Source organism: Coregonus clupeaformis, unplaced genomic scaffold (genome assembly GCF_020615455.1).
Source record: "Coregonus clupeaformis isolate EN_2021a unplaced genomic scaffold, ASM2061545v1 scaf1111, whole genome shotgun sequence".
Taxonomy (NCBI): domain Eukaryota; kingdom Metazoa; phylum Chordata; class Actinopteri; order Salmoniformes; family Salmonidae; genus Coregonus; species Coregonus clupeaformis.
The window spans coordinates 92327-116500 of NW_025534565.1; the positions used below are offsets into that span (position 1 = coordinate 92327).

Sequence of the window (24174 nt, forward strand, 5' to 3'; positions counted from 1 at the left end):
GGTTGTATTGCTGGTTCTGTTCTGTAGATAGGAGAGCGAGGCCTGAACCTGTACTGACTGGGTTGTATTGCTGGTTCTGTTCTGTAGATAGGAGAGCGAGGCCTGAACCTGTACTGACTGGGTTGTATTGCTGGTTCTGTTCTGTAGATAGGAGAGCGAGGCCTGAACCTGTACTGACTGGGTTGTATTGCTGGTTCTGTTCTGCAGATAGGAGAGCGAGGCCTGAACCTGTACTGACTGGGTTGTATTGCTGGTTCTGTTCTGCAGATAGGAGAGCGAGGCCTGAACGCTGTACTGACTGGGTTGTATTGCTGGTTCTGTTCTGCAGATAGGAGAGCGAGGCCTGAACCTGTACTGTACTGACTGGGTTGTATTGCTGGTTCTGTTCTGCAGATAGGAGAGCGATGCCTGAACCTGTACTGTACTGACTGGGTTGTATTGCTGGTTCTGTTCTGTAGATAGGAGAGCGAGGCCTGAACCTGTACTGACTGGGTTGTATTGCTGGTTCTGTTCTGTAGATAGGAGAGCGAGGCCTGAACCTGTACTGACTGGGTTGTATTGCTGGTTCTGTTCTGTAGATAGGAGAGCGAGGCCTGAACCTGTACTGACTGGGTTGTATTGCTGGTTCTGTTCTGTAGATAGGAGAGCGAGGCCTGAACCTGTACTGACTGGGTTGTATTGCTGGTTCTGTTCTGCAGATAGGAGAGCGAGGCCTGGAACCTGTACTGCTGACTGGGTTGTATTGCTGGGTTTGTTCTGTAGATAGGAGAGCGAGGCCTGAACCTGTACTGACTGGGTTGTATTGCTGGTTCTGTTCTGTAGATAGGAGAGCGAGGCCTGAACCTGTACTGACTGGGTTGTATTGCTGGTTCTGTTCTGCAGATAGGAGAGCGATGTCTGAACCTGTACTGACTGGGTTGTATTGCTGGTTCTGTTCTGCAGATAGGAGAGCGAGGCCTGAACCTGTACTGACTGGGTTGTATTGCTGGTTCTGTTCTGCAGATAGGAGAGCGAGGTCTGAACCTGTACTGACTGGGTTGTATTGCTGGTTCTGTTCTGCAGATAGGAGAGCGAGGCCTGAACCTGTACTGACTGGGTTGTATTGCTGGTTCTGCTCTGTAGATAGGGAGAGCGAGGCCTGAACCTGTACTGACTGGGTTGTATTGCTGGTTCTGTTCTGTAGATAGGAGAGCGAGGCCTGAACCTGTACTGACTGGGTTGTATTGCTGGTTCTGTTCTGTAGATAGGAGAGCGAGGCCTGAACCTGTACTGACTGGGTTGTATTGCTGGTTCTGTTCTGTAGATAGGAGAGCGAGGCCTGAACCTGTACTGACTGGGTTGTATTGCTGGTTCTGTTCTGTAGATAGGAGAGCGAGGCCTGAACCTGTACTGACTGGGTTGTATTGCTGGTTCTGTTCTGTAGATAGGAGAGCGAGGCCTGAACCTGTACTGACTGGGTTGTATTGCTGGTTCTGTTCTGTAGATAGGAGAGCGAGGCCTGAACCTGTACTGACTGGGTTGTATTGCTGGTTCTGTTCTGCAGATAGGAGAGCGATGTCTGAACCTGTACTGACTGGGTTGTATTGCTGGTTCTGTTCTGTAGATAGGAGAGCGAGGCCTGAACCTGTACTGACTGGGTTGTATTGCTGGTTCTGTTCTGCAGATAGGAGAGCGAGGCCTGAACCTGTACTGACTGGGTTGTATTGCTGGTTCTGTTCTGCAGATAGGAGAGTGAGGCCTGAACCTGTACTGACTGGGTTGTATTGCTGGTTCTGTTCTGCAGATAGGAGAGCGAGGCCTGAACCTGTACTGACTGGGTTGTATTGCTGGTTCTGTTCTGCAGATAGGAGAGCGAGGCCTGAACCTGTACTGACTGGGTTGTATTGCTGGTTCTGTTCTGCAGATAGGAGAGCGAGGCCTGAACCTGTACTGACTGGGTTGTATTGCTGGTTCTGTTCTGTAGATAGGAGAGCGATGCCTGAACCTGCTGTACTGACTGGGTTGTATTGCTGGTTCTGTTCTGCAGATAGGAGAGCGAGGCCTGAACCTGTACTGACTGGGTTGTATTGCTGGTTCTGTTCTGCAGATAGGAGAGCGAGGGCCTGAACCTGTACTGACTGGGTTGTATTGCTGGTTCTGTTCTGTAGATAGGAGAGCGAGGCCTGAACCTGTACTGACTGGGTTGTATTGCTGGTTCTGTTCTGCAGATAGGAGAGCGAGGCCTGAACCTGTACTGACTGGGTTGTATTGCTGGTTCTGTTCTGCAGATAGGAGAGCGAGGCCTGAACCTGTACTGACTGGGTTGTATTGCTGGTTCTGTTCTGCAGATAGGAGAGCGAGGCCTGAACCTGTACTGACTGGGTTGTATTGCTGGTTCTGTTCTGTAGATAGGAGAGCGAGGCCTGAACCTGTACTGACTGGGTTGTATTGCTGGTTCTGTTCTGTAGATAGGAGAGCGAGGCCTGAACCTGTACTGACTGGGTTGTATTGCTGGTTCTGTTCTGCGAGATAGGAGAGTGAGGCCTGAACCTGTACTGACTGGGTTGTATTGCTGGTTCTGTTCTGTAGATAGGAGAGCGAGGCCTGAACCTGTACTGACTGGGTTGTATTGCTGGTTCTGTTCTGTAGATAGGAGAGCGAGGCCTGAACCTGTACTGACTGGGTTGTATTGCTGGTTCTGTTCTGCAGATAGGAGAGCGAGGCCTGAACCTGTACTGACTGGGTTGTATTGCTGGTTCTGTTCTGTAGATAGGAGAGCGAGGCCTGAACCTGTACTGACTGGGTTGTATTGCTGGTTCTGTTCTGCAGATAGGAGAGCGAGGCCTGAACCTGTACTGACTGGGTTGTATTGCTGGTTCTGTTCTGTAGATAGGAGAGCGAGGCCTGAACCTGTACTGACTGGGTTGTATTGCTGGTTCTGTTCTGTAGATAGGAGAGCGAGGCCTGAACCTGTACCGACTGGGTTGTATTGCTGGTTCTGTTCTGTAGATAGGAGAGCGAGGCCTGAACCTGTACTGACTGGGTTGTATTGCTGGTTCTGTTCTGCAGATAGGAGAGCGAGGCCTGAACCTGTACTGACTGGGTTGTATTGCTGGTTCTGTTCTGCAGATAGGAGAGCGAGGCCTGAACCTGTACTGACTGGGTTGTATTGCTGGTTCTGTTCTGCAGATAGGAGAGCCGAGGCCTGAACCTGTACTGACTGGGTTGTATTGCTGGTTCTGTTCTGTAGATAGGAGAGCGAGGCCTGAACCTGTACTGACTGGGTTGTATTGCTGGTTCTGTTCTGCAGATAGGAGAGCGAGGCCTGAACCTGTACTGACTGGGTTGTATTGCTGGTTCTGTTCTGTAGATAGGAGAGCGAGGCCTGAACCTGTACTGACTGGGTTGTATTGCTGGTTCTGTTCTGTAGATAGGAGAGCGAGGCCTGAACCTGTACTGACTGGGTTGTATTGCTGGTTCTGTTCTGTAGATAGGAGAGCGAGGCCTGAACCTGTACTGACTGGGTTGTATTGCTGGTTCTGTTCTGTAGATAGGAGAGCGAGGCCTGAACCTGTACTGACTGGGTTGTATTGCTGGTTCTGTTCTGTAGATAGGAGAGCGAGGCCTGAACCTGTACTGACTGGGTTGTATTGCTGGTTCTGTTCTGTAGATAGGAGAGCGAGGCCTGAACCTGTACTGACTGGGTTGTATTGCTGGTTCTGTTCTGTAGATAGGAGAGCGAGGCCTGAACCTGTACTGACTGGGTTGTATTGCTGGTTCTGTTCTGTAGATAGGAGAGCGAGGCCTGAACCTGTACTGACTGGGTTGTATTGCTGGTTCTGTTCTGTAGATAGGAGAGCGAGGCCTGAACCTGTACTGACTGGGTTGTATTGCTGGTTCTGTTCTGTAGATAGGAGAGCGAGGCCTGAACCTGTACTGACTGGGTTGTATTGCTGGTTCTGTTCTGTAGATAGGAGAGCGAGGCCTGAACCTGTACTGACTGGGTTGTATTGCTGGTTCTGTTCTGTAGATAGGAGAGCGAGGCCTGAACCTGTACTGACTGGGTTGTATTGCTGGTTCTGTTCTGCAGATAGGAGAGCGAGGCCTGAACCTGTACTGACTGGGTTGTATTGCTGGTTCTGTTCTGTAGATAGGAGAGCGAGGCCTGAACCTGTACTGACTGGGTTGTATTGCTGGTTCTGTTCTGCAGATAGGAGAGCGAGGCCTGAACCTGTACTGACTGGGGTTGTATTGCTGGTTCTGTTCTGTAGATAGGAGAGCGAGGCCTGAACCTGTACTGACTGGGTTGTATTGCTGGTTCTGTTCTGTAGATAGGAGAGCGAGGCCTGAACCTGTACTGACTGGGTTGTATTGCTGGTTCTGTTCTGTAGATAGGAGAGCGAGGCCTGAACCTGTACTGACTGGGTTGTATTGCTGGTTCTGTTCTGTAGATAGGAGAGCGAGGCCTGAACCTGTACTGACTGGGTTGTATTGCTGGTTCTGTTCTGTAGATAGGAGAGCGAGGCCTGAACCTGTACTGACTGGGTTGTATTGCTGGTTCTGTTCTGCAGATAGGAGAGCGAGGCCTGAACCTGTACTGACTGGGTTGTATTGCTGGTTCTGTTCTGTAGATAGGAGAGCGAGGCCTGAACCTGTACTGACTGGGTTGTATTGCTGGTTCTGTTCTGTAGATAGGAGAGCGAGGCCTGAACCTGTACTGACTGGGTTGTATTGCTGGTTCTGTTCTGTAGATAGGAGAGCGAGGCCTGAACCTGTACTGACTGGGTTGTATTGCTGGTTCTGTTCTGTAGATAGGAGAGCGAGGCCTGAACCTGTACTGACTGGGTTGTATTGCTGGTTCTGTTCTGTAGATAGGAGAGCGAGGCCTGAACCTGTACTGACTGGGTTGTATTGCTGGTTCTGTTCTGCAGATAGGAGAGCTGAGGCCTGAACCTGTACTGACTGGGTTGTATTGCTGGTTCTGTTCTGTAGATAGGAGAGCGAGGCCTGAACCTGTACCCTGACTGGGTTGTATTGCTGGTTCTGTTCTGTAGATAGGAGAGCGAGGCCTGAACCTGTACTGACTGGGTTGTATTGCTGGTTCTGTTCTGTAGATAGGAGAGCGAGGCCTGAACCTGTACTGACTGGGTTGTATTGCTGGTTCTGTTCTGTAGATAGGAGAGCGAGGCCTGAACCTGTACTGACTGGGTTGTATTGCTGGTTCTGTTCTGTAGATAGGAGAGCGAGGCCTGAACCTGTACTGACTGACTGGGTTGTATTGCTGGTTCTGTTCTGCAGATAGGAGAGCGAGGCCTGAACCTGTACTGACTGGGTTGTATTGCTGGTTCTGTTCTGTAGATAGGAGAGCGAGGCCTGAACCTGTACTGACTGGGTTGTATTGCTGGTTCTGTTCTGTAGATAGGAGAGCGAGGCCTGAACCTGTACTGACTGGGTTGTATTGCTGGTTCTGTTCTGCAGATAGGAGAGCGAGGCCTGAACCTGTACTGACTGGGTTGTATTGCTGGTTCTGTTCTGCAGATAGGAGAGCGAGGCCTGAACCTGTACTGACTGGGTTGTATTGCTGGTTCTGTTCTGCAGATAGGAGAGCGAGGCCTGAACCTGTACTGACTGGGTTGTATTGCTGGTTCTGTTCTGTAGATAGGAGAGCGAGGCCTGAACCTGTACTGACTGGGTTGTATTGCTGGTTCTGTTCTGTAGATAGGAGAGCAGGCCTGAACCTGTACTGACTGGGTTGTATTGCTGGTTCTGTTCTGCAGATAGGAGAGCGAGGCCTGAACCTGTACTGACTGGGTTGTATTGCTGGTTCTGTTCTGCAGATAGGAGAGCGAGGCCTGAACCTGTACTGACTGGGTTGTATTGCTGGTTCTGTTCTGTAGATAGGAGAGCTGAGGCCTGAACCTGTACTGACTGGGTTGTATTGCTGGTTCTGTTCTGTAGATAGGAGAGCGAGGCCTGAACCTGTACTGACTGGGTTGTATTGCTGGTTCTGTTCTGCAGATAGGAGAGCGAGGCCTGAACCTGTACTGACTGGGTTGTATTGCTGGTTCTGTTCTGCAGATAGGAGAGCGAGGCCTGAACCTGTACTGACTGGGTTGTATTGCTGGTTCTGTTCTGTAGATAGGAGAGCGAGGCCTGAACCTGTACTGACTGGGTTGTATTGCTGGTTCTGTTCTGCAGATAGGAGAGCGAGGCCTGAACCTGTACTGACTGGGTTGTATTGCTGGTTCTGTTCTGTAGATAGGAGAGCGAGGCCTGAACCTGTACTGACTGGGTTGTATTGCTGGTTCTGTTCTGCAGATAGGAGAGCGAGGCCTGAACCTGTACTGACTGGGTTGTATTGCTGGTTCTGTTCTGTAGATAGGAGAGCGAGGCCTGAACCTGTACTGACTGGGTTGTATTGCTGGTTCTGTTCTGTAGATAGGAGAGCGAGGCCTGAACCTGTACTGACTGGGTTGTATTGCTGGTTCTGTTCTGCAGATAGGAGAGCGAGGCCTGAACCTGTACTGACTGGGTTGTATTGCTGGTTCTGTTCTGCAGATAGGAGAGCGAGGCCTGAACCTGTACTGACTGGGTTGTATTGCTGGTTCTGTTCTGTAGATAGGAGAGCGAGGCCTGAACCTGTACTGACTGGGTTGTATTGCTGGTTCTGTTCTGTAGATAGGAGAGCGAGGCCTGAACCTGTACTGTACTGACTGGGTTGTATTGCTGGTTCTGTTCTGTAGATAGGAGAGCGAGGCCTGAACCTGTACTGACTGGGTTGTATTGCTGGTTCTGTTCTGTAGATAGGAGAGCGAGGCCTGAACCTGTACTGACTGGGTTGTATTGCTGGTTCTGTTCTGTAGATAGGAGAGCGAGGCCTGAACCTGTACTGTACTGACTGGGTTGTATTGCTGGTTCTGTTCTGTAGATAGGAGAGCGAGGCCTGAACCTGTCTGGCGGTCAGAAGCAGAGGATCAGTTTGGCCAGAGCGGTCTACTCCAACAAAGACATCTTCCTGCTGGACGACCCTCTGTCTGCCGTGGACGCCCACGTAGGGAAACACATCTTCGAGGAGTGCATCAAGAAGACACTGAAGGGGAAGAGTATCATCCTGGTCACCCATCAACTACAGGTAGAGAGTGACGGGTGGTTATGAGCTTACAGTTTGGTTGAACACTCAAATACAGTAGGTCAGTTTTCCTGATTATCTCACTCTTTTAGGAATATACAGTATTTATTGCATCTTTCTCTTATAATCTAAAGACCTGTAGCCTTCTCCCTCTGAGTATATTCATGGTGTGTTCAGGAACTAGGGTTGCAAAACTTTTCCAGAGTTCCCAGATTTTTCACAGTTCCTGGCTGGAGGATTCTCTGAATATAGGAGGGAAAAGGGAATGGGAATCCTTCAACTGGGAATCCTCCAACTGGGAATCCTCCAACTGGGAATCCTCCAACTGGGAATCCTCCAACTGGGAATCCTTCAACTGGGAATCCTCCAACTGGGAATCCTCCAACTGGGAATCCTTCAACTGGGAATCCTCCAACTGGGAATCCTTCAACTGGGAATCCTTCAACTGGGAATCCTCCAACTGGGAATCCTCCAACTGGGAATCCTCCAACTGGGAATCCTCCAACTGGGAATCCTTCAACTGGGAATCCTTCAACTGGGAATCCTTCAACTGGGAATCCTCCAACTGGGAATCCTCCAACTGGGAATCCTCCAACTGGGAATCCTCCAACTGGGAATCCTCCAACTGGGAATCCTTCAACTGGGAATCTTCCAACTGGGAATCCTTCAACTGGGAATCCTCCAACTGGGAATCCTCCAACTGGGAATCCTCCAACTGGGAATCCTTCAACTGGGAATCCTTCAACTGGGAATCCTCCAACTGGGAATCCTCCAACTGGGAATCCTCCAACTGGGAATCCTCCAACTGGGAATCCTTCAACTGGGAATCCTCCAACTGGGAATCCTTCAACTGGGAATCCTCCAACTGGGAATCCTCCAACTGGGAATCCTCCAACTGGGAATCCTCCAACTGGGAATCCTCCAACTGGGAATCCTCCAACTGGGAATCCTTCAACTGGGAATCCTCCAACTGGGAATCCTTCAACTGGGAATCTTCCAACTGGGAATCCTCCAACTGGGAATCCTTCAACTGGGAATCCTCCAACTGGGAATCCTCCAACTGGGAATCCTCCAACTGGGAATCCTTCAACTGGGAATCCTCCAACTGGGAATCCTCCAACTGGGAATCTTCCAACTGGGAATCCTCCAACTGGGAATCCTCCAACTGGGAATCCTTCAACTGGGAATCCTCCAACTGGGAATCCTTCAACTGGGAATCCTTCAACTGGGAATCCTTCAACTGGGAATCCTTCAACTGGGAATCCTCCAACTGGGAATCCTCCAACTGGGAATCCTCCAACTGGGAATCCTTCAACTGGGAATCCTTCAACTGGGAATCCTCCAACTGGGAATCCTTCAACTGGCAATCCTCCAACTGGGAATCCTCCAACTGGGAATCCTCCAACTGGGAATCCTCCAACTGGGAATCCTCCAACTGGGAATCCTCCAACTGGGAATCCTTCAACTGGGAATCCTCCAACTGGGAATCCTCCAACTGGGAATCCTTCAACTGGGAATCCTCCAACTGGGAATCCTTCAACTGGGAATCCTTCAACTGGGAATCTTCCAACTGGGAATCTTCCAACTGGGAATCCTCCAACTGGGAATCCTCCAACTGGGAATCCTCCAACTGGGAATCCTCCAACTAGGAATCCTCCAACTGGGAATCTCCAACTGGGAATCCTTCAACTGGGAATCCTCCAACTGGGAATCCTTCAACTGGGAATCCTCCAACTGGGAATCCTCCAACTGGGAATCCTCCAACTGGGAATCCTCCAACTGGGAATCCTCCAACTGGGAATCCTTCAACTGGGAATCCTCCAACTGGGAATCCTCCAACTGGGAATCCTCCAACTGGGAATCCTCCAACTGGGAATCCTCCAACTGGGAATCCTTCAACTGGGAATCCTCCAACTGGGAATCCTCCAACTGGGAATCCTCCAACTGGGAATCCTCCAACTGGGAATCCTCCAACTGGGAATCCTCCAACTGGGAATCCTCCAACTGGGAATCCTCCAACCAGGATATCTGAAAAACAGGGAGAAGAAAATCCAGAAGTTTACAACCCCATCAGAAACACCCTAACAACAGCTAGAGAACAAATAAAATAAAATAACATGTATTTGTCACATGCTTCGTAAACAACAGGTGTAGACTAACAATGAAATGTTTACTGACCGTCCCTTCCCAACAATGCAGAGAGAAAGAGAGAAAAATTATAGAAAAAATTATAACACAAGTAACATATATACAATGAGTAACGATAACTTGACTTTATACACTGGGTACCAGTACTGAGTCAATGTGCATGGGTACCAGGTAATAACTTGGCTATATACACTGGATACCAGTACTGAGTCAATGTGCAGTGAGTCAATGTGCAGGGGTACCAGGTAATAACATGGCTATATACACTGGGTACCAGTACTGAGTCAATGTGCAGTGAGTCAATGTGCAGGGGTACCAGGTAATAACATGGCTATATACACGGGATACCAGTACAGAGTCCATGTGCAGGGGTACCAGGTAATAACTTGGCTATATACACGGGGTACCAGTACTGAGTCAATGTGCAGGGGTACCAGGTAATAACTTGGCTATATACACTGGGTACCAGTACTGAGTCAATGTGCATGGGTACCAGGTAATAACTTGGCTATATACACTGGGTACCAGTACTGAGTCAATGTGCAGTGAGTCCATGTGCAGGGGTACCAGGTAATAACTTGGCTATATACACGGGATACCAGTACAGAGTCCATGTGCAGGGGTACCAGGTAATAACTTGGCTATATACATTTACATTTACATTTTATTCATTTAGCAGACGCTCTTATCCAGAGCGACTTACAGGAGCAATTAGGGTTAAGTGCCTTGCTCAAGGGCACAGACAGATTTTTCACCTAGTTGGCTCGGGGATTAGAACCAGCGACCTTTCGGTTACTGGCACAACGCTCTTAACCACTAAGCTACCTGCCGCCCCAGTACTGAGTCAATGATAACATGGCTATATACACTGGGTACCAGTACTGAGTCAATGTGCAGGGGTACCAGGTAATAACATGGCTATATACACGGGATACCAGTACAGAGTCCATGTGCAGGGGTACAAGGTAGCTGAGGTAGATATGTACATATAGGTAGGGGTAAAGGGACTAGGCAACAGGATAGATAATAGACAGTAGCAGCAGTATACTGTAGGTAGGGGTAAAGGGACTAGACAACAGGATAGATAATAGACAGTAGCAGCAGGATACTGTAGGTAGGTAAAAGTGACTAGGGCAACAGGATAGATAATAGACAGAGCAGCAGTATACTGTAGGTAGGGGGTAAAGTGACTAGACAACAGGATAGATAATAGACAGTGCAGCAGTATACTGTAGGTAGGGGGTAAAGTGACTAGACAACAGGATAGATAATAGACAGTGCAGCAGTATACTGTAGGTAGGGGTAAAGTGACTAGACAACAGGATAGATAATAGACAGTAGCAGCAGTATACTGTAGGTAGGGAGTAAAGTGACTAGGCAACAGGATAGATAATAAACTGGGCAGCAGCATGTGATGAGTCAAAAGAGTTAGTGCAAAAAGGGTCAGTGCAGATAGTCCGGGTAAATACAGTATTTGGTTAACTATTCACAGTGCCTCCAGAAAGTATTCACACCCCTTGACTTTTTTCACATTTTGCTGTTACAGCCTGAATTTAAAATGGATAAAATTGAGATTATTTGGTCACTGGCCTACATACAATACTCCATAGTGTCAGTGTAGCACTGTCTAGTATCACAAGTCCTTTACCCCTCCCCAGAGAGACTCAACAAACACCACAGAGGATAGTAGCACCGTCTAGTATCACAAGTCCTTTACCCCTCCCCAGAGAGACTCAACAAACACCACATAGGATAGTAGCACTGTCTAGTATCACAAGTCCTTTACCCCTCCCCAGAGAGACTCAACAAACACCACAGAGGATAGTAGCACCGTCTAGTATCACATGTCCTTTACCCCTCCCCAGAGACTCAACAAACACCACAGAGGATAGTAGCACCGTCTAGTATCACAAGTCCTTTACCCCTCCCCAGAGAAACTCAACAAACACCACAGAGGATAGTAGCACCGTCTAGTATCACAAGTCCTTTACCCCTCCCCAGAGAGACTCAACAAACACCACAGAGGATAGTCAGGATGCCGGCTCGTCTGCCTCTTTTGCGCCATCGCTTCCTCTTTCGAGTCCTGGGGAATAGGGCCTGGTTCAGATTATGCAGAACGTCCTGAGCTGCTGATTTAAGGCCTGGTCCAGATTATGCAGAACGTCTAGAGCTGCTGACTCGTTGAAATAGAGATTGTCATCCAAATCGAGGTTAGTGATCTCTGTTGTGATCTCCAGAAGCTGTTTTCGGTCATAGGAAATGATGGCGGAAACATAATGCACAAAAAAAGTAAAGATCAGTGTAAAAAAAAAACACAAAAACACAAAATAGTAAAATGGCTGCTATCCACTGCAGCGCCATCTTGTTTCCCAGGCCTCTTCCTAAGGAGTACCCATAACACACGTTACTTGTCCCTATCCCTGTCACTGCTTATTGTAAATGGCCTGGGCATCCCTCCCCATGTCCACCACTGCAGTAGAAGAGAGTGCACCGTCAAAGTTAACAAGTGTTCTCTTTGTCGCCCAGTCATGCAAACACAGCATGTACCTCCTCTGCCGTGTAAATGTTTAACCTGGACTCACAGGAGGTCGTTTTGGGGTTTTAAAACAAACAGTTAACGGCTTCCCACGTCAATATACACCACATTACCAAAAGTATGTGGACACCTGCTCCTCGAACATGTCATTCCAAAATCATGGGCATTAATATGGAGTTGGTCCCCCCCCCCTTTGCTGCTATAACAGCCTCCACTCTTCTGGGAAGGCTTTCCACTAGATGTTGGAACATTGCTGCGGGGACTTGCTTCAATTCAGCTACGAGCATTAGTGAGGTCGGTCACCTGATGTTGGGCAATTAGGCCTGGCTCGCAATCTGTGTTCCAATTCATCCTAAAGGTGTTCGATGGGGTTGAGGTCAGGGCTCTGTTCAGGCCAGTCAAGTTCTTCCACACCGATCTCGACAAACCATTTCTGTATGGACCTCGCTTGTGCACGGGGGCATTGTCATGCTGAAACAGGAAAGGGCCTTCCCCAAACTGTTGCCACAAAGTTGGAAGCACAGAATCATCTAGAATGTCATTGTATGCTCTAGCGTTAAGATTTCCCTTCACTGGAACTAAGGGGCCTAGCCCGAACCATGAAAAACAGCCCCAGACCATTATTCCTCCTCCACCAAACTTTACAGTTGGCACAATGCATTGGGGCAGGTAGCGTTCTCCTGGCATCCGCCAAACCCTGATTTGTCCGTACTGCCAAATGGTGAAGCGTGATTCATCACTCCAGAGAACATGTTACCACTGCTCCAGAGTCCAAAGGTGGCGAGCTTTACACCACTCCAGCCGATGCTTGGCATTGCGCATGGTGATCTTAGGCTTGTGTGCAGCTGCTCAGCCATGGAAACCCATTTCATAAAGCTCCCGACGAACAGTTCTTGTGCTGACGTTGCTTCCAGAGGCAGTTTGAAACTCGGTAGTGAGTGTTGCAACCGAGGACAGATGATTTTTACGCGCTACGTGCTTCAGCACTCGGCAGTCCCGTTCTGTGAGCTTGTGTGGCCTACCACTTCGCGGCTGAGCCGTTGTTGCTCCTAGACGTTTCCACTTCACAATAACAGCACTTACAGTTGACCGGGGCAGCTCTAGCAGGGCAGAAATGTGACGAACTGACTTGTTGGAAAGGTGGCATCCTGTGGCGGTGCCATGTTGAAAGTCACTGAGCTCTTCAGTAAGGCCATTCTACTGCCAATGTTTGTCTATGGAGATTGCATGGTTGTGTGCTCAATTTTATACACCTGTCAGCAACGGGAGTGGCTGAAATAGCTGAATCCACTAATTTGAAGGGGTGTATATATAGTCTATAGCTGAATCCACTAAGTTGAAGGGGTGTATATATAGTCTATAGCTGAATCCACTAAGTTGAAGGGTTGTATATATAGTCTATAGCTGAATCCACTAAGTTGAAGGGGTGTATATATAGTCTATAGCTGAATCCACTAAGTTGAAGGGGTGTATATATAGTCTATAGCTGAATCCACTAAGTTGAAGGGGTGTATATATAGTCTATAGCTGGATCCACTAAGTTGAAGGGGTGTATATATAGTCTATAGCTGAATCCACTAAGTTGAAGTGGTGTATATATAGTCTATAGCTGAATCCACTAAGTTGAAGGGGTGTATATATAGTCTATAGCTGAATCCACTAAGTTGAAGGGGTGTATATATAGTCTATAGCTGAATCCACTAAGTTGAAGGGGTGTATATAGTCTATAGCTGAATCCACTAAGTTGAAGGGGGTGTATATATAGTCTATAGCTGAATCCACTAAGTTGAAGGGGGTGTATATATAGTCTATAGCTGAATCCACTAAGTTGAAGGGGTGTATATATAGTCTATAGCTGAGCTGAATCCACTAAGTTGAAGGGGGTGTATATATAGTCTATAGGCTGAATCCACTAAGTTGAAGGGGTGTATATATAGTCTATAGCTGAATCCACTAAGTTGAAGGGGTGTATATATAGTCTATAGCTGAATCCACTAAGTTGAAGGGGTGTATACATAGTCTATAGCTGAATCCACTAAGTTGAAGGGGTGTATATATAGTCTATAGCTGAATCCACTAAGTTGAAGGGGTGTATATATAGTCTATAGCTGAATCCACTAAGTTGAAGGGGTGTATATATAGTCTATAGCTGAATCCACTAAGTTGAAGGGGTGTATATATAGTCTATAGCTGAATCCACTAAGTTGAAGGGGTGTATATATAGTCTATAGCTGAATCCACTAAGTTGAAGGGGGGTGTATATATAGTCTATAGCTGAATCCACTAAGTTGAAGGGGTGTATATATAGTCTATAGCTGAATCCACCAAGTTGAAGGGGTGTATATATAGTCTATAGCTGGATCCACTAAGTTGAAGGGGTGTATATATAGTCTATAGCTGAATCCACTAAGTTGAAGGGGTGTATATATAGTCTATAGCTGAATCCACTAAGTTGAAGGGGTATATATAGTCTATAGCTGAATCCACTAAGTTGAAGGGGTGTATATATAGTCTATAGCTGAATCCACTAAGTTGAAGAGGGTGTATATATAGTCTATAGCTGAATCCACTAAGTTGAAGGGGTGTATATATAGTCTATAGCTGAATCCACTAAGTTGAAGGGGTGTATATATAGTCTATAGCTGAATCCACTAAGTTGAAGGGGTGTATATATAGTCTATAGCTGAATCCACTAAGTTGAAGGGGTGTATATATAGTCTATAGCTGAATCCACTAAGTTGAAGGGGGTGTATATATAGTCTATAGCTGAATCCACTAAGTTGAAGGGGTGTATATATAGTCTATAGCTGAATCCACTAAGTTGAAGGGGTGTATATATAGTCTATAGCTGAATCCACTAAGTTGAAGGGGTGTATATATAGTCTATAGCTGAATCCACTAAGTTGAAGGGGTGTATATATAGTCTATAGCTGAATCCACTAAGTTGAAGAGGTGTATATATAGTCTAGAACTTTCTATATTGGCTGTCCTTTCCCTTTCTCTCTCTGTGGTTCAGATTTATTTGAGTTTTTTCAGTTGACTAAGTTGTGGGTCACAAAGGGGATAAAAAAGGGTTTTATTTTATCCAAAGTGACAGAAAGAGGAACCCGATAGGGATATCCTCTCTCCCCTCCTCCAATTATTAACGTTACTATTCTCCTTTGTCTGCGCCTCCCTCCCTCTCTCTGTCTGTCTCTCTCTCTCTGTCTGTCTGTCTGTCTGTCTGTCTGTCTGTCTGTCTGTCTGTCTGTCTGTCTGTCTGTCTGTCTGTCTGTCTGTCTGTCTGTCTGTCTGTCTGTCTGTCTTTGTGTGTGTCAGTATCTGGAGTTCTGTGACGAGGTACTGGTGTTGGAGAGTGGAACGATTAAGGAGGCAGGGACACACAAAGCTCTGATGAAAGCTAAGGGCCGATACGCACAGATGATCAACAACTTCCAGATGGAGCATTCACAGGTAAGATTTCCCGTTATCCATCTCTACCTCTGGTATGGTTTCAGAGCCAATAAATACAGTCCGTGGGTTCAGCCAAGAGGAACTGTCTTAGTCATGTTTTATTATTAATTGACAGCAGCAACAACTGCAATTCAATCCATTTCTCATCAATATCCAAGTACACCTGGAGGGGGCTATGTCCAGTCTAGATATCATGTATCACTGACTCTTTAGTTTATTAGGATCAGTACACCTGGAGGGGGCTATGTCCAGTCTAGATATCATGGATCACTGACTCTTTAGTTTATTAGGATCAGTACACCTGGAGGGGGCTATGTCCAGTCTAGATATCATGTATCACTGACTCTATTTAGTTTATTAGGATCAGTACACCTGGAGGGGGGCTATGTCCAGTCTAGATATCATGTATCACTGACTCTTTTTTAGTTTATTAGGATCAGTACACCTGGAGGGGGCTATGTCCAGTCTAGATATCATGTATCACTGACTCTTTAGTTTAGTTTATTAGGATCAGTACACCTGGAGGGGGCTATGTCCAGTCTAGATATCATGTATCACTGACTCTTTAGTTTAGTTTATTAGGATCAGTACACCTGGAGGGGGCTATGTCCAGTCTAGATATCATGTATCCCTGACTCTTTAGGATCCCCATTAGCTGTTGCACATGCAGCAGCTTCTATTCCTGGGTCCACACAAAACATCAAATACGGAGTCTCGTACTGTATTGGCAAGACACCGAGAGACAACAAAAAATATTGCTTACACATTATTAAAATGTATCACCTAATCTTGTATGTTAGGAACAAACTGAGGAGGAGCCGGTACAACCACACCCCATCGACATGAAGGGGGAGGACCTGGACGATCACAGGGGAAATGGAATAGAAAACCCAGGTATAATGAGACACACGTCCGTACATATCTTAACATATATTTCACATTGAAGACAAAAACGGTGCTCTCACATACTGTATGTAATGGTATCGGAAACAAAGGTTTGTTCAAGTGTCTTGTTTGATACGTCACTGCCTTACATGTAGCTCTGCATTAAAAGGTCTGTTGTGTTTAATTAGTGGGATTTCTGTCCATGTCTTTCCACAGCTTTTGACATGTCTGACGAGAAGCCAGAAGAGTTGGGAGGAAGGGAATCGGTGTCACGTGACGTCAACGGTCATTTTGCCAACTCCTCCATTCCTTCACATTCCAATCCTCCAAAGAGTGTTATGGCTGCACACTGTGTGGCATTTTAAATAATCAAATCAATGAATTCCATCAACATGATGTTTGTTGTTGTTTATTATGTTTGCTGTTGTTGTTTATTATGTTGGTTGTTGTTGTTGTTTGTTATGTTTGTTGTTGTTTATTGTTTGTTGTTGTTTATTATGTTTGTTGTTGTTGCTGTTGTTGTTGATGATGGCTGTTGATATTTGTTGTTGTTGCTGTCTGGTAGAGTCTAAGGACCAGCTGGTGACCCAGGAGGGTTCTCAGGAGGGTTCTGTTACCTGGAGGACCTACCACCAGTACTGCAAAGCGGCAGGAGGTTAGAACACACCTCATTCACCTCAGCCAATCAGCCTTACTCCTCACACCTAGTGAAGCAGTGATACTCAGACCTAAGCAAATCATTAACCTTTCACTTGACTCCAACGTTGTAGCAGTATGGTGTGGGTTATGTTGAGTCATGCTGAATCCAGTCTCATCTCGTCACTCTGGTCTCTCTTCTCACCTCTGGTCTTCCCTCTGGTCTCTCCTCTCTCCTCTGGTCTCTCCTCTGGTCTTCCCTCTGGTCTCTCCTCTGGTCTCTCCTCTGGTCTCTCCTCTGGTCTCTCCTTTCCTCTCTCCTCTGGTCTCTCCTTTCCTCTCTCCTCTGGTTTCTCTTCTGGTGTCTCCTCTGGTCTCTCCTCTGTTCTCTCTCTCCTCTGATCTCTCTCTCCTCTGATCTCTCCCCCTCCTCTGGTCTCTCCTCTGGTCTCTACTCTGGTCTCTCCTCTGGTCTCTCTTCTGGTCTCTCGTCTCTCCTCTGGTCTCTTCTCTGGTCTCTTCTCTGGGCTCTTCTCTGGTCTCTCCTCTGGTGTCTCATGTTCTCTCTACTCTGGTCTCTCTTCTCTCCTCTGGTTTCTCCTCTGGTGTCTCCTCTGGTCTCTCCTCTGGTGTCTCCTCTGGGCTCTCCTCTGGTGTCTCCTCTGGTCTCTCTTATGGTCTCTCCTCTCTCCTCTGGTCTCTTCTCTGGTCTTTCTGCTGGTGTCTCCTCTGGTCTCTCCTCTGGTTTCTCCTCTGGTGTCTCCTCTGGTCTCTCTTATGGTCTCTACTCTCTTCTCTGGTCTCTTCTCTGGGCTCTTCTCTGGTCTCTCCTCTGGTGTCTCCTGTCCTCTCTACTCCGGTCTCTCTTCTCTCCTCTGGTTTCTCCTCTGGTGTCTCCTCTGGTCTCTCCTCTGGTGTCTCCTGTCCTCTCTACTCCGGTCTCTCTTCTCTCCTCTGGTTTCTCCTCTGGTGTCTCCTCTGGTGTCTCCTCTGGTCTCTCCTCTGGGCTCTCCTCTGGTGTCTCCTCTGGTCTCTCTTATGGTCTCTCCTCTCTCCTCTGGTCTCTTCTCTGGTCTTTCTGCTGGTGTCTCATCTGGTCTCTCCTCTGGTTTCTCCTCTGGTGTCTCCTCTGGTCTCTTATGGTCTCTACTCTCTGCTGTGGTCTCTTCTCTGGTCTCTCTTCTACGCTCTCCTCTGGTCTCTCTGGTGTCTCTGGTCTCTCCTCTGGTCTCTCCTCTGGTCTCTCCTCTGGTTTCTCCTCTGGTCTCTCCTCTGGTCTCTCTTCTCTCCTCTGGTATCTCCTCTGGTCTCTTCTCTCTCCTCTGGTCTCTCCTCTCTCCTCTGGTGTCTCCTCTGATCTCCCATCTCTCCTTTGGTGTCTCCTCTGATCTCTCCTCTGGTCTCTCCTCTGGTGTCTCTGGTCTCTCCTCTGGTCTCTCCTCCGGTCTCTCCTCTGGTGTCTCCTCTGGTGTCTCCTCTGGTGTCTCCTCTGGTGTCTCCTCTGGTGTCTCCTCTGGTGTCTCCTCTGGTGTGTCCTCTGGTGTCTCTGGTCTCCAGGGTACATACTGCTGTCTCTCATCATCATCATCTTCATCTGCCTGGTGGGGACCACTGCCTTCAGCAACTGGTGGCTCAGCTACTGGCTGGAGCAGGGATCAGGGGTAAGTCTACTGCAGTTGACCCTTCGCTAAGCCCCGCCCCCTTGGTTACTGTTGCAACCGCTGACATTTTCCCTGGAAGCCCAATTCATCACTCAAACCACTGGCGAAATCCCCTTACAATAATGATGATGTTTTTTTTTTTATACACAATGAAATAGAACACAGACGACCCCTTGCTAATCAGAAGACACGTGGGTATGTTGTGATGGACTGGTATTACAATTGCTTCACGGGAACCTGGTAAAATGATGTTTGTAGTCTGGCTAGCCACTGAATGGCTCTGAATTCACTGTCAGCAAGCAGCCAGAGCTACAACCACTGTTGGAGCTAACTAGTGCTCTCAAATCGTATCCTGATGACAGCAGATGGGAGTTGTATTCATAACATGGCTAACATAGCCTTGCTAACATGCATTTCGTGAAAACAAATGATATTGAGTGGCTAGCTAGCGTTAGCAACGTTTGGTGGTCAATGAGACTGAGAGCTAGCTAACCAGCTGAGCTACCAAACAATCCTCCATCAACAGGCTCTGCATTTCAGGAATCACGGTATCAAGTACCCACTGGTGCACTGTTACATTATTTAGCCATTTAAACAATTTATGTTTTTGAAGAAAACTCAGTTTTTGCCATTGCCCTCACTGGCTTTCATGGTGTTTGAAATGTGAGCTTGTCCGAGGTGTCGGACTCAACGGCAGTTGCTATCCATTGGAGCGCTGCGATTGGTTGCCCAAAATTCTGGGGCTGTGCTTAGCAAAGGGTCAATTGCATCAACAGTTTGTCGTTCCTATTTTAGCAGATGAGATGACATCTGTGGCTAGCACAAGTAAAACATTTAACAAAACATGCTGCATCTGTTTTTTATAGGCTCGTTAAAACATTCTTAGTACCCTACTAAGTAACAAAGCCATATATTAACTACGGTCTCTTTAACGTGTGATTTCAGACAGCGAACGTGTCGATGTCCGACGCAGGGAACATCTCCCTGAACCCTGACCTGAGCTTCTACCAGATGGTTTACGGCCTGGTGGTGGTGGCCATGCTGGTGTTCAGCTTCATCAAGGGCTACTCTTTCACCAAAGTCACGCTTCACGCATCCTCCAAGCTACACGACACCATGTTCAGAAACGTAACTGCACACAACGCCAATGTTACCAATCACACTACACTACAACATCACTGCTGTCAGTCATATTGAAAAAGACAGGGGAGAGGGACAATGCGGGATGATAAACCCATAGAGGAGGAATTCCATAGCCTTGAATCTTGAAAAGGAGAGGGGAGAGGGGACATCCCTGTCTCGTTCCACAACAAATAGCTGGGAGACAGTATTATTAGTGTTCTACCTTCACTGTGGGATATAAATAACCTTGAAAACCCTGTGTCCTGTCTGGGTTTCAGACCTTGGCCAAACCCGTGAGTCATGTTACTTTACATTGTAGCAGTGGATAGGTCTCAGAAGATAGATGTAATGAAGATCTTACAGTAGCGTTCTCATTGATGTGTCCCTGAAAACATAACCCTAACCCTACCCCCCTGTGTCCTGCCTGTGTTTCATCAGCCCTCCCATAACCCTAACCCTACCCCCCTGTGTCCTGCCTGTGTTTCATCAGCCCTCCCATAACCCTAACCCTACCCCCCTGTGTCCTGCCTGTGTTTCATCAGCCCTCCCATAACCCTAACCCTACCCCCCTGTGTCCTGCCTGTGTTTCATCAGCCCTCCCATAACCCTAACCCTACCCCCCTGTGTCCTGCCTGTGTTTCATCAGCCCTCCCATAACCCTAACCCTACCCCCCTGTGTCCTGCCTGTGTTTCATCAGCCCTCCCATAACCCTAACCCTATCCCCCCTGTGTCCTGCCTGTGTTTCATCAGCCCTCCCTAACCCTAACCCTATCCCCCTGTGTCCTGCCTGTGTTTCATCAGCCCTCCCATAACCCTAACCCTATCCCCCTGTGTCCTGCCTGTGTTTCATCAGCCCTCCCATAACCCTAACCCTATCCCCCTGTGTCCTGCCTGTGTTTCATCAGCCCTCCCATAACCCTAACCCTACCCCCCTGTGTCCTGCCTGTGTTTCATCAGCCCTCCCATAACCCTAACCCTACCCCCCTGTGTCCTGCCTGTGTTTCATCAGCCCTCCCATAACCCTAACCCTATCCCCCTGTGTCCTGCCTGTGTTTCATCAGCCCTCCCATAACCCTAACCCTACCCCCTGTGTCCTGCCCGTGTTTCATCAGCCCTCCCATAACCCTAACCCTATCCCCCTGTGTCCTGCCTGTGTTTCATCAGCCCTCCCATAACCCTAACCCTATCCCCCTGTGTCCTGCCTGTGTTTCATCAGCCCTCCCATAACCCTAACCCTATCCCCCTGTGTCCTGCCTGTGTTTCATCAGCCCTCCCATAACCCTAACCCTATCCCCCTGTGTCCTGCCTGTGTTTCATCAGCCCTCCCATAACCCTAACCCTATCCCCCTGTGTCCTGCCTGTGTTTCATCAGCCCTCCCATAACCCTAACCCTACCCCCTGTGTCCTGCCTGTGTTTCATCAGCCCTCCCATAACCCTAACCCTATCCCCCTGTGTCCTGCCTGTGTTTCATCAGCCCTCCCATAACCCTATCCCCTGTGTCCTGCCTGTGTTTCATCAGCCCTCCCATAACCCTAACCCTATCCCCCTGTGTCCTGCCTGTGTTTCATCAGCCCTCCCATAACCCTATCCCCCTGTGTCCTGCCTGTGTTTCATCAGCCCTCCCATAACCCCTAACCCTATCCCCCTGTGTCCTGCCTGTGTTTCATCAGCCCTCCCATAACCCTATCCCCCTGTGTCCTGCCTGTGTTTCATCAGCCCTCCCATAACCCTAACCCTATCCCCCTGTGTCCTGCCTGTGTTTCATCAGCCCTCCCATAACCCTAACCCTACCCCCCTGTGTCCTGCCTGTGTTTCATCAGCCCTCCCATAACCCTACCCCTACCCCCCTGTGTCCTGCCTGTGTTTCTTCAGCCCTCCCATAACCCTATCCCCTGTGTCCTGCCTGTGTTTCATCAGCCCTCCCATAACCCTAACCCTATCCCCCTGTGTCCTGCCTGTGTTTCATCAGCCCTCCCATAACCCTAACCCCCTGTGTCCTGCCTGTGTTTCATCAGCCCTCCCATAACCCTACCCCCCTGTGTCCCGTGTGTGTTTTAGATCCTGAGCAGCCCCATGAGTTTCTTTGACACCACCCCGACGGGCCGCATGGTGAACCGCTTCTCCAAGGACCAGGATGAGGTGGACACCATGCTGCCCTTCAACATGGAGAACTTCCTGCAGTTCTGCCTGATGGTCACCTACACCATCGTCACCATCACAGCCGTGTTCCCTCCGCTGCTCATCGCCATCACGCTGCTGGGGGCCATCTTCACGCTGATACTCTAGTGAGTCAACCAGCATCTTTACATTTAGAGTTCGCTCATTTGGCCGACGCTCTTACCCAGGGTGACTTACTCTAATGAGAAGATTTCTTTAGCAAAAATGAGCGAACACCCTCAACACTTAAAATACACGTCACAAAAGCAGATAAGTCCATCAAAACAGTATCATTTGTTATCTGATGAGAAAGAAATCTAATGAGCATGAACTTCATAATCTTCATTATCATTGTCCTTACTGTTGTTGTCTTCACTGCTATTGGTCATCTGTCGTCTGTTACAATTGATGTTCCGTATCCGTGTACAGCATGTGGTCCAAGCTGCACTGTACTCCAAGTCATCTCCTGTGGGGTGTGTTTCCGAGTCCTGTGGGGTGTGTTTCCGAGTCCTGTGGGGTGTGTTCCGAGTCCTGTGGGGTGTGTTCCGAGTCCTGTGGGGTGTGTTTCCGAGTCCTGTGGGGTGTGTTCCGAGTCCTGTGGGGTGTGTTCCGAGTCCTGTGGGGTGTGTTCCGAGTCCTGTGGGGTGTGTTTCCGAGTCCTGTGGGGTGTGTTTCCGAGTCCTGTGGGGTGTGTTTCCGAGTCCTGTGGGGTGTGTTTCCGAGTCCTGTGGGGTGTGTTTCCGAGTCCTGTGGGGTGTGTTCCGAGTCCTGTGGGGTGTGTTTCCGAGTCCTGTGGGGTGTGTTCCGAGTCCTGTGGGGTGTGTTCCGAGTCCTGTGGGGTGTGTTTCCGAGTCCTGTGGGGTGTGTTTCCGAGTCCTGTGGGGTGTGTTTCCGAGTCCTGTGGGGTGTGTTCCGAGTCCTGTGGGGTGTGTTCCGAGTCCTGTGGGGTGTGTTCAGAGTCCTGTGGGGTGTGTTTCCGAGTCCTGTGGGGTGTGTTCCGAGTCCTGTGGGGTGTGTTCCGAGTCCTGTGGGGTGTGTTCCGAGTCCTGTGGGGTGTGTTCAGAGTCCTGTGGGGTGTGTTCCGAGTCCTGTGGGGTGTGTTCCGAGTCCTGTGGGGTGTGTTTCCGAGTCCTGTGGGGTGTGTTCCGAGTCCTGTGGGGTGTGTTTCCGAGTCCTGTGGGGTGTGTTTCCGAGTCCTGTGGGGTGTGTTCCGAGTCCTGTGGGGTGTGTTTCCGAGTCCTGTCGGGTGTGTTCCGAGTCCTGTGGGGTGTGTTTCCGAGTCCTGTGGGGTGTGTTCAGAGTCCTGTGGGGTGTGTTCAGAGTCCTGTGGGGTGTGTTTCCGAGTCCTGTGGGGTGTGTTCCGAGTCCTGTGGGGTGTGTTTAGCAGATGTTATAGCGGGTGTAGGGAAATGCTTGTGCTTCTAGCTCCGACAGTGCAGTAATATCTAACAAGTAATATCTAACAATTTCACAACATACACCCAATACACACAAATCTAAGTAAAGCAACGGAATTAAGAATAAATATATGGATGAGCAATGTCAGAGCGGCATGGACTAAGATACAGTAGAATAGTATAGAATACAGTATATACATATGAGATGAGTAATGCAAGATATGTACATTTTAGTCATTTAGCAGACGCTCTTATCCAGAGCGACTTACAGTTAGTGCATACATAATTTTTTTCATACCCCCTGTGGGAATCGAACCCACAACCCTGGCGTTGCAAACGCCATGCTCTATCAACTGAGCTACATCCCTGCCGGCCATTCCCTCCCCTACCCTGGACGATGCTGGGCCAATTGCGCACCGCCCCATGGGTCTCCCGGTCGCGGCCGGCTACGACAGAGCCTGGATTCGAACCAGGATCTCTAGCTAGCACTGTGATGCAGTGCCTTAGACCACTGCGCCACTCTGGATTTCTAATCTATGTATATAGGCAGCATATATCTATGTCTATAGGCAGCAGCCTCTAATGTGCTATTGATGGCTATATTTTCAGTCTGATGGCCTTGAGATAGAAGCTGTTTTTCAGTCTCTCTGTCCCAGCTTTGATGCAGCTGTACTGACCTCACCTTCTGGATGATAGCGGCGTGAACAGGCAGTGGCTCGGGTGGTTGATGTCCTTGATGATCTTTTTGGCCTTCCTGTGACATCGGGTGCTGTAGGTGTCCTGGAGGGCTGGTAGTTTTCCCCCAGTGATGCGTTCGGCAGACCGCACCACCCTCTGGAGAGCCCTGTGGTTGCAGGCGGTGCAGTTGCCATACCAGGCGGTGATACAGCCCGACAGGATGCTCTCAATTGTGCATCTGTAAAAGTTTGAGGGTTTTAGGTGCCAAGCCAAATTTCTTCAGCCTTCAGTTTGTCGGTGATGTGTACTCCGAGGAACTTGAAGCTTTCCACCTTCTCCACTGCGGTCCCGTCGATGTGGATAGGGGCGTGCTCCCTCTGCTGATTCCTGA

The 24174-nt window shown here is 48.6% G+C and overlaps 1 protein-coding gene across 1 annotated transcript in view; it reads left to right on the forward strand.

Moving 5' to 3' along the window:
* LOC121556210 (ATP-binding cassette sub-family C member 12) overlaps positions 1-24174 on the forward strand; it is a 109467-nt gene that overhangs the window by 72127 nt on the left and 13166 nt on the right. The window contains 8 exon segments of the mRNA XM_045217549.1: positions 6908-7111; positions 15111-15245; positions 16046-16139; positions 16347-16408; positions 16698-16785; positions 18324-18427; positions 19373-19555; positions 21610-21836. Of these exon segments, the coding sequence (XP_045073484.1) occupies positions 6908-7111; positions 15111-15245; positions 16046-16139; positions 16347-16408; positions 16698-16785; positions 18324-18427; positions 19373-19555; positions 21610-21836 (1097 nt within the window).